We start from the raw sequence: 17,080 nt of genomic DNA, 5'->3' as shown, positions 1-17,080 counted from the left end.
TTCAAAATGTTCACAAATTTTAAAGTATTTTCAATATAGTATCAGAATATATTCAATAAAATTCGAATTTAAATTCAAAATATTCAACGAGCTCTAACCCCCTGAAAATTATTTTTGTATGAAAACTGTCAGTATAACTATTAGTTAAAACATAACCAGAATTCATGTTACTGGGGGTAAAAAGAAGAAAATATTGGCCCATAATCATTAATAGAAATAAAGTCGTCTTTACTTAAGAGTGAACTTTAGGTCTACCATAGACAAGTTAAAGTATATTTTTGACGCTAAAGTCGACTGTAAATATAAAACAAGCTGAAGCTGTTATTAACTCATTTAACAACAGCATCAGCTGTTCTTAGCCATGTAAAACAGTTCTGCAAAAAGTAAAAAAAAAAACAAGTAAGAGTGCTATATTCGGCTATGCCGAATCTTATATACCCTTCACCTTTGTTGTGGATGCATTATTATTTTTTATAATTAGTATATAATATATACTAATTATAAAAAATAATATTACTATATATGTATGTACATTGCCCACTTTCAGCGTACAGCATCCTAAATTTATCAAGAACACAAAAACAACAACAACGCCAAACGAAACAAAACACCAAAAGAAAAAACAAAATACACAAGGCAATGAAACCAACACACATCCAAACATACGTTTAATTGTATAAAAAACAACAACAACGCCAAAAGAAACAAAACACAAAAGAAAAACAAAAAAACGCAAAGCATGCACATCCAAATATACGATTTGTTGCTTTTTTGTCAAAAAAACCAACACACAACCAAACAAAAGTTTAGTTGTATAAAAAACAACAACAACGCCAAAAGAAACAAAATACAAAAAAACAAAATACGCAAAGCATGCACATCCAAACATACGATTTGTTGTTTTTTTGTCAAAAAAACCAACACACAACCAAACTAAACTTTAGTTGTATAAAAAACAACAACAACGCCAAAAGAAACAAAACACAAAAAAAAAACAAAATACACAAAGCTTGCACATCCAAGCATACGTTTTGTTGTTTTTTTGTCAAAGTATGCAATGCATTGTGTTTTTTGATGAAATTTTCAGAGGTTGTCTCGGATTTTTGCTCATATCTCCGTTATTTATGGACGGATTTTGCTGATTTTAAATAGCAAAATTCTCGAAAGTATGTCTGACAGAATTGTTGAAGATTTGGATCCCGGAGATATCTGGGGCCTTCAGAAAATTGATTTCAACAGACAGACAGACGGACATGGCTTAATCGACTCCGCTATCTATAAGGATCCAGAATATATATACTTTATAGGGTCGGAAATGAAAAATGTAGAAATTACAAACGGAATGACAAACTTATATATACCCTTCTCACGAAGCTGAAGGGTATAATAAGTTACAAGAATTTGGCAGAGATTTTGCAATTATTGAACAGTTATCAATAAAATGGGTACCAAAATATTCTAAATATGATATTAATCTTATCTTTTCCATTTATCCACCACAAAAAACTTTTTTTCGTTAGTTGTCCCGGTTACTTTTATTGTTTACCTTTTTTGGCTTTTGTTTTAATTTTCTATGTCAGCTGTTCGTCGGTGCCACTTGTCTGTATTTTGTTGTATATTGTATGAAAACATTTTTTACAATTGAGGTGGCACCCAGTTAAAGTCGGTTCAATTTAAAACATACTTTAATTTTGACTATAGTTGGGAAATAATATAAAGCGGGTTTTCAATTTAAAGTTGTTTTTAAAAAGAACCGACTTTAGTGTTTGACTATGATTATGGGCCATTTATTTTATTTTATTAACATAATAATTACAAATTATATGTTAATCTTAAGCGAGCAATGGCAGCATTGGCCTTCAGCTAAGAAGAAAATAAAATAATAAAACATTTAAAAAATTCAATTATTGACCTAAACTAACATAGCAAGTTAAAGCTTTTAATATAAATCAAACAATGAATTTTATTTTTTTTAATAAATTATTTTACAAATAAATGAAATGCAACGTAGTATGAGACAAATAATTGAGTCACTTTAGAAAATATTAGAAGAAAAATTAAAAATTTACGAGATATTTTAAAATTATTCAGGAAAAATAATAGATACAACACATCTGAACAAAAAAAAATGTAAGAAGTCTAAAACACCTTGCAAAAACGAGAAATTTGCACAGGTTTGCAAAATCACGCCACTTGAAGTTAATTTTGCCACTTCTGCATATCAAATTGGAAAACGAATAGTAAAAGGTCTTCGCGAAATTCTATATCTCCAACTATCATGTCGAGGTATAATTATACCTTTCACCTTCGTGAGAAGGGTATATATAAGTTTGTCATTCCGTTTGTAATTTCCACAATATAATTTTCCGACCCTATAAAGTATATATATTCTGGATCCTTATAGATAGCGGAGTCGATTAAGCCATGTCAGTCTGTCTGTCTATTGAAATCAATTTTCTGAAGACCCCAGATATCTTCGGGATCCAAATCTTCAATAATTCTGTCAGACATGCTTTCGAGAAGTTTCCTATTAAAAATCAGCAAAATCGGTCCACAAATGGCTGAGATTTTTTACATATTTTTGACCTATGTATATCTGGATTAATATAGACAATACAATATCTATATATAATGGTAGATATTTCAAAGACCTTTGCAATGACGTATATAAGACCATAGTAAGTTGGACCTACAATGGGTCAAAATCGGGAAAAATATTTTTTAACCCGAAATTTTTTTCAACAAAAAAAAATTAAAATTTAAAAAAAAAAATTTTTAAATTTAAATAACAATCGAAAATTTTTTTTCCAAAAAATGAAAAAACAACTTTGGAAAAAAAAATTTTTGTTTGCTTAAAAATATTTAAAATTTTTATTTTGATGTATAATTTGGTGAAGGTTATATAAGATTCGGCACAGCCAAATATAGCTCTCTTACTTGTTTTATAATATCTTTGTAATTACTTGTTAAAGATGGTGAGGGATGTCAAATCATCTCCGTTTATCGAGATGATCAAAAATATATAAACTTTTTTTTCATTTAACATAATTCTGAAAAATTCAAAAAAAAACTTTTATATTATTCTACAAAAAATAAAAGTCTTTAGGTGATTTTTCTATTTTGTTTTGAAAAATAAGTTTATTGAACAATTGGATAGAGTTACGAGAAATGTTATGGTGTACATAACCCCCGTCTTGATTAGCCATCAATTTGTTCACTCAGCGAACAATTGTGTGAGCGCACATGAATTTGTCTGGTTTGGGCACCTTTTGTCCATGTTATGTTCATGTCCACAGGAGACAAATTCATGTGTGGACAATTTCCGATAAGTAAACAAATTGATAGCTTGTGAAAACGTAGGGTTAAGTAATGCATTTTCTTCATATTAGCGGAAATCACTCTTCGTTGCAAACTTTGCAATTTATTGATGGATGGATCACGAATGAAGTAATTCCGCTCTGATTTATTCTAACTAAAATAAAGTTTTCATACATTATACCATAAGTCAGTTTGTATTCTAATGTAGCATAGTGTAATATTTATTTTTAATATACCTAAATTTTAAAAAAATATTCTTCCCATATGACTAAGTACGTAAAAGTATTTTTGGAAAACTGGGTGAAACCAACCCACAAAAGAAATAAGAAATCTTTACTCACGCATCTATTTGTTGAATACATGTTTATTCTTGTTCTGTTTATTCCCTTTTATTTTCACTTTTGGGTGGTATATACACCTACCAGAAAACTGTCTTAATAACACACTTTAGAACACATTCACTTACCTATATAGTGGCACTTACTAACGTTTGAACTAATTTTGAATGTCCATAAGTACAAACATGTGTTTACTTTGAAGTAATAGTTCGATGCTGATGTCAATTTTTGTTTTACTTGCCACTATTGTATCTTACGATCTCAACTGCAAAGAACTAGGAAGTAGTTCTAAAATTTAAAACATTTTCATTGCATGCCAAGTAGCTTTGCTTGTTTTATCAGGCTGGTAAAATAATATTATGAATGATTTGCAATACTCGATTTGGTTTCCTAGCTGTGAGATTTTAGAACACTTAGCCTAAACTAAAAATGTTCATAAAAATAATAGATTAAATTCGGAAGGTTCTAGGGAAATCCTTATTAATATATTTTAGGTTTCGTATTGTTGAGATGCCCTTCATAAAAATATAAAAAAAGATTAAAGCTCCTTGAGAAACTTTTTTGTAGGATTCAAAGAGTAATAACGACTTTTCGATTATTTTTGGACTCGTAAAAGATATTGAGATTTTTTTTATTTATGGTTTAACTAACAGAAAAGAATGTAATGAAATAGGTCATATATTGCGTCCGATATTATAAAAAATGGGGTCAAGTTTGCACCGCTACTGAGTTTGCACCGATAGGGGTATACAATCGATACTCCTATTGATTATGAATATACGGAATTCATGATTTTTTATATAAAATTATGCAAATTTGAATAATCACATTAATTGATAATAAAAAATCAGTTGAATTTTTTAATACTTAAGTCAAAAACCCGTAAAATTCTTCAAATATTCAATAATGTCTTACTTTTATTAAACGATTTAAAAGGTCCAACTAATTTAAATCTAAAAAAATCGTAATTCCTTTCGAAATACCAGTATTATTGTCATTATTTTCTCTAAATATGTATAAACATTCTTCGAAGTTTCACTATTAAACATACATAAATGTTAATTTTATTTGATTTTTTTTTATTTGATTGAAATTATTATTATGATTTACAAAAAATATTTTTATATTTCTAATCAATAGTGGTGAATTTATTAACCTTTTCCGGAAACCCTTCCATTAAGGTTTTTATAGTGCTTTCTGTCACTTTGTTCAAACAGGTCACCTTTTTGTACTCTTCAATTCTGTTTTAACAAGAGCCCAATATCTCTCCACTGGCCTTAGCTCCAGACAATTTGGAGGATTTGCCTCTCTTGGTACAAATGCCACATTATTGATCTTTTACCACTCAAGACCTTGCTTACCATAGTGACAGGATGCCAAATCAGGCCAAAAATAAGTGTACACATTAAGAAGTCTTATGAACGGAAGCATCATCTTTTGTAAACATTCCTTGATGTAAATTTCGGTATTTATAGAGCCCTTTGTAACAAATATTTTGGCTTCTTTTGCCACAACTACGTATTGCTTGCCAAACCAAGATAATTGTGAAAATTTTCTGCTTTTGGGGCTTAAACATTTCTGCAACATTCCCTAGAGCATCAACAACATACACATATTGACCCGTAAGCTGCGAAAAATTTGCCAGAACGTACGTTTCATCATCCATTTTATACAGCAGGTATATATTTTTAGCAGCGTTCCTGTCATTCCATAAATAAAGAAAATTTTTAAAATACCAGATTTTGTTTTAAATATTTGAGTTTATTGGAAAACTAAAAATATTTAAATATAATAAAATACCACCTTTGTCAAATTAATTATATTTTTTTTGTAAATTGTATTAATAATTTAATTCAGGATGAGATTACCCTTATCATTCAAATCGGGTTACCGAAATAACTGCAATTACCGTTACCGCTAAAATACCGTTACCTTTTAATCGTTTCGAATCTGTAGCCAACCTTGAATAATTCTATTGGCAACAAATCGCAATGAATCTGTTTTATCTGTGCATAAGTAATAGTGCAACTTTAAGCAGAAAACTTAAGAAATATTCCCGAAATTTCCCGGATATTTCTAAAAGAAAAATATTTCCGGGAATTCCCGATTAGGAACCCTAATCCATACACATTTTTCGTTTCCATCTTGCACAAATTTTTATGGATTTTATTTGATTCATTTATTTTCTTTCAGTCTGTTTATTTGTTTAATTTTTGGTTTTGCTCTCTTTATTTTTGGACAGTACTGACTCACTGACAGACTAAATAACTGCCTGAGTGACTCCGTTAGTGGGTGGTTAACACACATTGTCTACATACAATATACATTCTACACGTATGATGCCATTGTGGTGTTGTTGGTCGACATTGAACTCGAACTGTCAAATGTTAAACTTTACATTCATTCCTACACATAGAAACATTGGAATCTCCTCCACAGCTATACAGTTCAAGAGCCCGAATGTTATTGTATTTTGCATGTATCCACATTTTAAACACACAAAAAACGTGCTTTTTGTTTTTTGGGGGTTTGTTTGTATTTTCAACTTGGTGGTCTTAAATATTTTTTTGTTGGCAATTTTTCTTTTAAAAATAAATTGTCATAAGTATTTATTTTTTTAATGGAAGCATTAATTTCTGTCCAATTCATTGTTTACATATGTATGTGTCATTAATTTATATTATTACGTGTATGTCTGTCTGTTTCGCTGACTGTCACTTGACTGCAGACGGATTTGACATTCTCATCCATATATTTGATGGTGGGGTTTATTATTATTAAATTTATGCTACGTATAATTATTCATAATAAACAATATCTAACATGATGGACTGGATTGTGTTTGCTTTTCACTTTATAATTAGTTAATTAGTTTTGCCGTTTTTTATCTTCGGCTTTTGTTTTATATTTATTTTTTTGCATTTATTTTTTTATTTCTCTTTCGATAAGTGATTATTGTAGTTGGCCCATATTAGCAATGTTGTTGTATTTTGTATGATTTGATTGTACGTTTTGACTCGTTTCCGGTCTTGTTTATTAGAAGACATTAAACATAATTATTGGGAATTTTGATTTAAATCAGTGGTTTGTATTTTCAACATGAAATGGTTGAAATAATTTGTATTAATTCAGCGGAGAAATTGAAAACTGTAGACTGCAGTTGTAATGAAATAAATTGATAAATTTCATAACTTTTGTCTATGTAACACTTATGAAGCAGTTGGATATAACTATGAATATTCTAGCTACAGAAAGTCAGATAGAATTGAAATAAAAATAACCGAGTTTTTGTCAACGCAACCATTTATTTATAACATCCCTCGAAATTTGTGTAGATACCTATATAAAATTAAATTAAACATTTATGGCCGATGAAGTCCTATTTCGGGAAGACATTTGTATGGAGACTAGATGAAATAATGGACCGATTTCAGCCAGGCTTTGTCCTTGGGCCGAAACAAATATACATATGTGCCAAATTTGATCGAAATATCTTCAAAATTGTGACCTGTACTTTGCGCACAAGGTTTACATGGACAGCCAGCCAGGCAGACGGACGGACATCATTTAATCGACTCAGAAAATTATTCTCCACACTATGGTGGTGTAGGGTATAATGAGACATTGAGTCCTGTTGAATAATGCCCTTCAATCGATGTTGAGTACTAAATGCCTTTACATATATATTTTTCTGTATTCTGCCTCGTTTATGTCCCAAATATGTTTAAACTATTTTATTTACTCTTAAAATTTGCAAAATTGAAGAGATTATAGAGAGTAAAGTATATGAATTTGATTCAGAGCAGAAGTGCTAAGTCCTTATTCACAAATTTTAAAATCCTTGCTTTTATTACTTATTTGCTATGATTTCAAATGATAAATAATTACAGTTTTGAAGAAATGCGATAGCGTCTCTTTTTAGGATATATTTACATTTTCTTATAAAAATTATTCTTTATTTTTATCATTTTAGCTCTGTTTTGGGAATTTAAAGCCTCTATTTGCACTAAAGTTGCTCATATTAGTAGACAAGATGATAATAAATTTCCAAATGATCAAATATTTCCTTAAACAAATTATGCTTTAAGTTTTTTGGTGGAAATTTGATGAATAAGTCAATAATTAAAACCAGTTTGACGCTATTAGTAATTATACTCAATAACATTTGACTGTGATAATAATATTGCAATTTTGACAAAATGAAATGGACTTGACACGTTTGCATACCACAAAATGGAAGAGAAAATACAAAATAATTGTAAACATTTTTAACACAAACAGTCTCAGTTTTCATAGAAAGTGAACTTAGCACATTTGCACACTAAACTGCGATGTGTTTCCTTTCTAATTTATAAATACTAATACTTTGAATGTGTATTTTTTTAAATTCTTTGCAGATAACATCATCATTAGTATTAAAACTTCATTAATCACTCGGAAAGAGAACTCATCAATCAACCAAGAATATCTAAAAGACATTTGAGAACTGACATTTGGTGGTCGCTAGAAATAGTAAAAGAAGGACCACTGGTACTTAAATTTTGCAAGAAGAAAACACACATTTTACACTTGAAATACTTAAACACAAAATTCTAACAAAATGGTAGATTATTACAAAGTTCTAGAGGTACCACGTCAAGCCACAGAAGGAGAAATTAAAAAAGCGTAAGTTTTTTATTATAAAATCAATATGTTTTCAAGTTAATACTAATAGTTGTTTTGTTGTTTTCAATTTAGTTACAGAAAATTGGCATTAAAGTGGCATCCGGATAAAAATCCAGATAATTTAGATGAGGCCAACAAACGTTTTCGTGAGTTATCCGAAGCTTACGAAGTTTTATCAGACGGTGAGTTAAATTACAACTTATGACATGTTGAAATTATAAATGTCCCTTCCATTTTAAAAATGTCCTCCCAAATTAACTTTTCTTTACTATTTTGTAAATATATTTAAAAATTATTTTCTTTTCTAAATATTTTATGTTGTTGAACTACGTACATATGTTTGTATGTATATAAAATAAACTAAATCGTACTCTATCAATTAAATGATCGTCTGTCTGGGTAGAACGCAAACGAAAAATATACGATTCTCGCTCGACTTTACATAAAAGCAGCTACAGCAACTCATCATCATATACGTCGACTGGTGGTTATGGTGGCTCAAATGGTTATGGTAGCGGTTATCGCTATCGTACTACAGGTGCCAAAGACTACGATGATTATATACCAAGTTATGGTTCATCAAAGCGTGGCAATCGCTATCAAACATTCACCTTTAGAAATCTCTTTGAATCCACACCATTCCACAAACTGTTTGGTAAACGAAACATTTAACTATAAACAAAATAGAAACCACAAGCGTTCTTTCTACGTTTTTTTGTTATTGTTCTGTTTTTTTTTTTGAAAAATTTCCAATAAGTTGTTACTAAAACTAAAAAAATTGCACATGTATGGAAATTAAAACAAAAAAACCATTCAGAAACAATGGATGCTGGATGGCTGGATGAATGCTGCAAGCAAGGCTCTGTTCTGTGTACATGTTTTGTTTGGCTCGCTGCCTGCCTGGCCAAGTACATGCTTGCTTGTTTGCTACTGTTTAAATATAATTCGCGTTGAAAATTTATTTGTTACTGTTTGTTGTTTTTGCTATAATTTTTAACAATTCTCTAACTCATTATTAAACGTTCGAAAACTAACATAAACATTTTCCAGACAACAAAGAATTGCTGTTGAAACTGTATTTTCTTTCATTTCTTTTAGCTTGTTGCATTTGAAAACGAAAGAAAAAAACATTTTCTAATTTATTAAAACATCTGTTAGTACTAATTTGGCTATCTCACTTAACTCTTTTGTTTACTTGCTACTACATATTTACTTTTGATATTGTAATTTGTTAAGTTCATTTAAAATGTATTCTTTTTCAGATTAACCACATGTCTGTTAAAATCTGGAATATTAATTGCTTTTAAAAAAAATAATTTTCATTCCATATAATAAAAATAGAACTAATTTCTCTCAGTATTGTTGTAAGATAAATCCCTTGGCTTTTCCATAATTTGTTATATAGTATATTGAAAATTAATTAAATTTTCAGTTTTTCTCATTATTCTTCATACTAATTTCTAATGTTTTTAAACGTTCCGTTTTATAAAATGAGGAATATATTCTTAAATTCCCAAAGATAAAAAAGTTCTTCTCTTCGGAAATTGTTACCTATCAAAAAATAATGGAAGTCATACTTTACAAACGGCATCTTAATTACATCTAAATTAGCTAATATATATATTTGTAATATATTTGTTTGCTTTTATGAAATAACATACATATGTATATTAGGGTGGCCCTTAATAAATGAAAGTTGGATTTTGGCCATTCTCACCCCCCAGTTTGGTGAACATTAGTAAAAAAATCATCCTGAAAAAATTTTAGGTAAATCGGTTGGGGTTAACGTTTTCCGATTTTACTAAAAGTTTCAGAGTATATTTAGAATTATCTGGACTATAATATTCTCAATAGGTTTTACTTAAAATTCATAAGAGTAAGGAAATAGAGTTTTTAGGCCAAAAATTGCCAAATAATTGGTTTTTCTCGAAAATTTCAAAATTTAAATCGCAGGTACGGAAAAACTATAAGAGATATTTTCATAATTTTTTCACATTTTTATTCCCTATTATATTCTTAATAAATCTCAATGAGATGATCAAAAAATTCTGAAATTTGTTTAACAAAATTTTTAAAAATTTGAAAATGGAGTTTTGAAACTGCCGTTAAAAAATTTTTATTTTTTTGTTCATACCTAAGAATAGGTTAACGGTATTCTACGAAGACAAAAACTCATATACAAGTATATATGAACATATCTTAAGTAAAAATGAGCTTTTATTTTAATATTTATCAAAACATTTTAAATTTGTTCCTACATTTCTTGTTCTAGTGGCCTGAGACATGTTAATGGCCTGGCGAATTTTTAATAACTTTAACATTTTTTGACCGATATCTGTTTTTTATGTCTCATTAGAACGATAATTACGTACACATTTCGATTCTTTTAAATTAAATTACAAAAGTAATTTTTTAATGGCAAAATTTTTTTTTCAGGCTGATTTTTTTACTAATGTTCATCAAACTGGAGGGTGAGAATGGCCAAAATCCAACTTTTGTTTATTAAGGGCCACCCTAATGTATATAACTTCTCTGATACAAATAATGAAGCTCAAATTTAGAGCTTCAACCGTAGGTCTTTATACTAGGTATTTATGCAGTTCAATTCTAGTTTTAATAGTTAAATTATAGCTTCAGTTATAGGTCTTTAAGAGCTAGTTTCTGGGATAGAGATAATCTACATTCTTCGCTTAAACCTAACTTAAACTAAAAATTGTGTTTCTCACTTATTGTTTATATGCTATATAATTTTAATATATATATATTTATATAATTTTTTATAATTTATATATATTTATATAATTTTAACTGAGCATCATTGGTGAGTTAAACCTAAGTATAAAATGCCAAAGCACAAACAGATGGAAAATAAAATAAACAATTCAGCACAACAGCTCTTTGTTTTTATTTGCTTTATTAACATCAATATAATTTTTAATATACATTTTATATACTTTTATCTCGCTTTTTCTTTTAGAAAGTTAAAATTTACAAAGAAAGTTATGTAACGCGGTTGCATTTCTTATAAAATGTATAGTATTGCCATATTTATATGAAAAAATTTGAAGAATAAACATGTGATTTGACTGAAAAGTATGGCAATGCTAACAAAATTAATCCACTAGTGAGAAACACAATCATTGGTTAAATTCCGGCAAAATAAGTTTCAGGATTAATATAACAGCGTGTTAAGCTGAGTTTAACTGACAAGTAAGAAACTAGCTCTAAGTAGTTTAATTTTAGCTTCAATCGTAGGGCTAGTTCAATTGAGACTTCGACAGTAGTTCTTTATGTAGTTCAATTCTACCCTCAATCACAGGTCTTTTATGTGGGTTTTTATGTAGTTCAGTTTTAGCTTCAATCGTAACTTTTAAACTACACAATGAACAACTTCAATTTTAATTTCGTTTTTGATATTACCATTATTAAAGGTCATATCTTTGAAAAGTTCAATGGTCAATATCTCAAAAATAATTTTTTAAAATTCTTAAAAAATATAAATTATTTTCAGGACTCATTTTGAATTATGTTGTGTTTTGTTATAATATGTACTTTAAAAAACTATTTGAAAATCTGGGCTTTAATTATTTCAATATATAAACAAAACTATTGTTTAAAAAATATGGTAATTTTTACATATTCCAACTTTGGATGCGTGTAACTTTTTACAGGGAAGAGATAACTGTTAGCAAGTTGCTTTTACAGTATTCGAAATTTTCTTGCAAATATAGATGATATTTAGAAAAAAAATTCGAACCACCGCACAGTGCTTTGTTCAATGGACAAAAATCAAAAATAAGAACATGACATTGATGTTAATGAAATTACTATTTTTGAATACCTAACTAAATAACTCAATCGTGTAATAAAGATTTTTTTTATAAATATCTCTTTTTGTCGTCACTAGAGGTCGCTAAAGTTAGTACATTTTTAACATAAATTTTATTGAGAAAAATATATTTTTTTAAGGTTAACTAAAATAATTGTTAAAAAATCGTTTTAAAAGATATCAACTTACTATTGGCTGCAAATGAAAGAATATGAATGTGAAATTAAGGGACTTTTTTTATCCAAAAAAGGTTAAATGTTTAATCTGCGCAATTTTTAATAATTAACTTTTTTTTTATTGTAAGCCTGAAATTCCAAAACTTTGTTGGAATATTAGTAAAATACGTGTTAATCGATTTTTATTATGTTGTACCTTAGAATAGCTTTAGGTGTTATATTTAAGAAAATGTAATCATTGGTTGTCCTTTCGTATGAAAACTATTAAAATTTAGTTTTTGGTTAAATGTCTAAATTCACATTTTGGAAATTTTCAATTTGATGATTTGGGAAAATAGCTACAGATTTTTTGTTTTTTATAAAATAATACCGTTTTTTTCTTTTTAATAACTAAGAAATATTGCATCATTTGATAATAGTAGTTTTATGACATAAAGTGTATTAATAGTTCTTTATTTGGTTTCTGAAGTTGTAAATTTTTTTAGGTGAAATCCAAAAAAATACAAAAGTTTGATTTAATTTTGCAAAAAAACATGTTAATCAATTTTGATTTTTCTTTAATTTTATCTAATGCCTATCTCTTATTTATTATAATGTGAAATCATTATTTGTCCGTTTTGACTAGAACTTTAAAAAAAATTGTTTTTGGTGGCACCCATAAATAATACATTTTTACAGTAAATGTAAGTAACTCAATAATTTTATATAACCTTAGGTTGAGATAGTAATATGAGCTTCTGCTGATATTATGAGCACATAAAGTATAATCCAGCATCCAGTTTCTAATATTACAGCTGAACTATCATCTATGAACATTTCAAAATGTCCGTCCATCCGTCCTTCCGAATTTAGAAATTCGATACAAAACGGGAGCATATTTCAATAGCCTAATTTTAAATAAATTGTGTACTTATTTATACAAGTTTGTAGGGAATGATGTTAATTTGTTTAACTTGGTACAAATTTTGAAATAATTAGATGATTTTAAAATCATTTGTAGTTTTTTTAAAAAAAGGATATATAGCAGCTATGTAAATCCTTGCTAGAATTGAAATGATAATAACTAAATTAAAGCTTGGTTCCAAAATAAACGATTTTTACGAATTTGTAAAAAAAAAATAAGATGTTATACAGGATATTGAGATCTTGATGTATCGGAATTATGAATATCCTTCCGATGACATTTTCATAATTTTACATCTAATATTATAAGAGAACAATAATTTCTGAAAATTAATGATTTTATTTAGGTTTCTAGGTTTTTTAAGGAAAACGATATATGGCAGCCACCCGAATCCTTGCTGCGATTGTAATAAAAATTTTCAAAAACATCAATAACTTTATTAAAATGAGTATAACCAAATTTTAAAATGTTAGGAGTATAACTGTAAATTTTATTCAAAATTATATGTTCAGGATATATGGGAGGTACCCGTATCCTTGCATGGATTTTTTTAAAAATTATATTTTTTCTTAACCTTACCAAAAGGTAATATCCTACTAATTTTTATTCGTCTGCGATAACTCCTTCTATTTTTGTCCATTGCTTATATGAAAACAAAGCACTGTGCACCGTCCCGAAGTCCCGTCATATCTAAAAAAAGATCGAGCATAGATTTTTGGTGATTTTTTAAACAAATTTAGATCCAAGGTGGCGTGTAATTTTGACCCCCACTAAAATTTTCCGGCAAAAATTTTCGTAGAATATTTTAATCCTTAAATGTCCTTTATGAAAGGATTTTTTATGTTTTCTCGAAAAAATGGTTAAATTGACCCCTAAAGAGAGGAGCTAGAGGGTTAAGATCTTCCACGAAAATGACCCCCATAAAATTCCACAATATAACTCTGACAATAAGAATTCTCTTAGACATTAACTTACAAAATTTTTTTCAGTTAGTATAATGCTCCCTTCGATCAAAAAATGAAAACTTCGACCCACTTTAAAAAAAAATTCAGACCAGCTGGACAGACAATGTTCCAAGTCTATTGTTTAAACTTTGAAAATACTTCCTTTCAATGTCGGAAATGCCGGAAGTCGGTTAACCGAAAAACCGGTTTTCTAAAAAAGGCCAATTTTCGGTTAACCGACAAACCGGTTTTTTATAAACACTAATTATAATGTGAACCAAACTCTTCTTTACTTAAGTTGGACACTCGTATAGTTTAAATGGTATGAAACAAAATAATGTATGAAGCTAGATTTGTATACAAATGCATATGAAATAATGTAATAAATATTAATTTACAATATTGGATTATGAAATTTACGACATAGAAAGGGTCCAAAGTTATCTCAGGATTGTTTAACATTGACCTTGGGTTGTGTTTTAGAATTTCTTGTGCAGTAGTGGTATAGAGTGCAGTATAGTTTAGAGTTGTATTTTAGTTTTTCAAATGTTTTGGTTTTACATAATATCTAAAAGTGTTTAAGTTTTGTGTTTATATAATATAGGAGACAAATTGTTACCAGTTAACTAAGAACTAACCCACACATATCGTGCAATCTCGTTGAGTTTTTGTTTGAAACTAAAATATTAATTAAATCATTTTTAATTCAATTTGAAAAATGAAATCAACTAATTTTTGTTTATTTCTTTGATGTTACAGAGAAAAAACGTCGTGTATATGATCAATATGGCAAAGAAGGTTTATTGGGAGATCGTGGACACCATCGTTCATCAAGACATCATACGCATGACTTTGATGATTTCGACATAATGGGTGGTGGTAATCCATTTGTGTTCCGGCCGCCAGAAGAAGTTTTTCGTGAATTTTTCGGTGGGAATTCACCGTTTGCCGATTTATTTAGAGGTAATTTAAAAACTAAAACATTGATTTTTATACAACCAAATCATAATTATGTTTGTTTACACATATAGAAGTCCATTACAGTTCACAGCCAGGTAGCCGGCGTGCAAATGGTTCTTCGGGCAGTCGAAGCCATCACCATCATCATGGAGCAAATTCAAAATTGACTTCACCCTTTGCTTCCCCCATGCTCAATTATTCAATGATGGACTTTTTAATGCCCAGCAATGGTTTTACCTCATTCTCATCCTACAGCAGTATGTCGAATGGTAGTAGTGGTCGCACTAACGGTGCTGGCACAAATGGAGCTGTTAAACGTACTTCAACATCGACAACATTTGTTAATGGCAAAAAACTAATGACAAAGAGGTAAATTTATTTGAAATTAAATTTTCTTTATTTCCATTTATTTGATGTATTTATTCTCTTTCTCTTTCTTCTAGGGTCTATGAAAATGGCAAAGAAACTATTTTTTCATATGAAAATGATGTCCTGAAATCAAAGACTGTGAATGGAGTTGCCCAAAAACTCTCTTCAATTACCAATTAAAATACAAAAAATCAAATAAGAAAACAAAAAAGTCATTTCTAATAGATACAAACTCAAGACCAAGATGTTCTCTTTACACGTTTTAGCAAAATAAAGGAAAATTAAAAAAAAATTAAAACATAAAAATGCTACAACAAAACTCCTCAATAAAGCACACAAAATTTATTTTTTTATTTCATTTTAATTTTTTTTTATTATAACATTTTGCTTATACTTTAAAATTAATATTTGTTTTAGTATTTAGTTTAAATTTATACACACACAAAAAAAATAAAAGAAATACAGCAAAGAGATTTCGTTAAAACTATGAATATAATTCCTTTGTTCTAATAAAAAAAATTAAAAATAATCTCTTTTATATGTATGTATGTATAATCAAATTTGTATATTTAAATATAACATTGTACTGCTTGCTTGCTGCCTCGTATGAATGTGAAGATTGAGAAAAAATGAAGTTAAATTACTATAAAAACAGGGAGCAAAAGGAAGAAAAACAATTAAGAATAGATGTATTTGAATTTAATCTTCCCTAAACTAAATGTGTAATGAATTGATAAATGTGAATTATATGCAAAATTTTAATGTTTATTTCGATTTTGGGTTTTTCTTTCTTTTAATTTCTTCGTTTAAACCGTATGTATTCTTAAGTTTAGTTAATAATTATTACAAATCTAAGATGTTCTCTAGTTTATATTATAATTTGTTTGCTTAAATAATTTACAATATACATAAACAAAAAATAGCATTAAAATAATATAAAAATCTAAAATAAAAGAAAAACATACAAAATTCTATTCAATATGAATGAATTGAAAAAATGCCAATTAATAAATAAAAAACAAATAAAAAGGAATTAATTTTATAGTAATTAATTAATAAATGTACTACATACTTTAATTTTACTTACAAATTAATTTATTGAATTTATAAAAAAAACAAATAAAAATTTTATGAAAAACAAAAAAAAAATTTTGAAATTAATAAATAAAAACTTATAAAAAATTAAATACAACAAACTTATAAATAAATAAAAAAAAAAAATCTTTAAAAATAAACTTAACAATTTTGCCTTTATTAATACATATTTAAAAAAAATTAAAAAGGGCCGTATTTTTTACGTTTTTTCTCATAATAGTCCCTAGTTTTTTTTCTTTTGTAATAAAAAATTTTCTTCGGGACTATAACATTTTTATATGATCCGGAAGAGAACTTAATCAAAAACATGTAATGTAAAATCTGGCTCACTTAAGCGGACATAGTACCCAACAGAACTATCCTAACATGACCAATTTAAAAAAAATTTAGGTTTGAGTAAAAAAATTCGAAAATGCTCCCTATATGTTACTTAAATACATGCAGTTTTTTTTACTAGCACACGGTAAATTATGTGTGATTTT

At 28.1% G+C, this 17,080-nt stretch overlaps 1 protein-coding gene across 4 annotated transcripts in view; it reads left to right on the top strand.

Annotated features, from left to right (window-relative positions):
* mrj overlaps positions 1 to 16,463 on the top strand; it is a 160,481-nt gene extending 144,018 nt beyond the window's left edge. For 2 of the 4 annotated variants that reach the window (XM_065511269.1, XM_065511270.1), the window contains 6 exons: positions 8,054 to 8,321; positions 8,394 to 8,503; positions 8,725 to 8,976; positions 14,934 to 15,137; positions 15,206 to 15,503; positions 15,578 to 16,463. In XM_065511269.1, coding sequence (XP_065367341.1) covers positions 8,257 to 8,321; positions 8,394 to 8,503; positions 8,725 to 8,976; positions 14,934 to 15,137; positions 15,206 to 15,503; positions 15,578 to 15,683 — 1,035 coding nt within the window. In that variant the 5' untranslated portion in view covers positions 8,054 to 8,256 and the 3' untranslated portion in view covers positions 15,684 to 16,463. The remainder of the gene's footprint in view (positions 1 to 8,053; positions 8,322 to 8,393; positions 8,504 to 8,724; positions 8,977 to 14,933; positions 15,138 to 15,205; positions 15,504 to 15,577) is intronic. The other 2 variants (XM_065511271.1, XM_065511272.1) reach the window with 2 other exon arrangements.
* The last annotated feature ends 617 nt before the right edge of the window (positions 16,464 to 17,080 follow it).

The sequence above is a fragment of the Calliphora vicina genome, chromosome 5 (genome assembly GCF_958450345.1).
Source record: "Calliphora vicina chromosome 5, idCalVici1.1, whole genome shotgun sequence".
Lineage (NCBI taxonomy): Eukaryota > Metazoa > Arthropoda > Insecta > Diptera > Calliphoridae > Calliphora > Calliphora vicina.
Note: the sequence above shows the minus strand (reverse complement) of the source record. Positions and strands in the feature narration are given on the sequence as shown.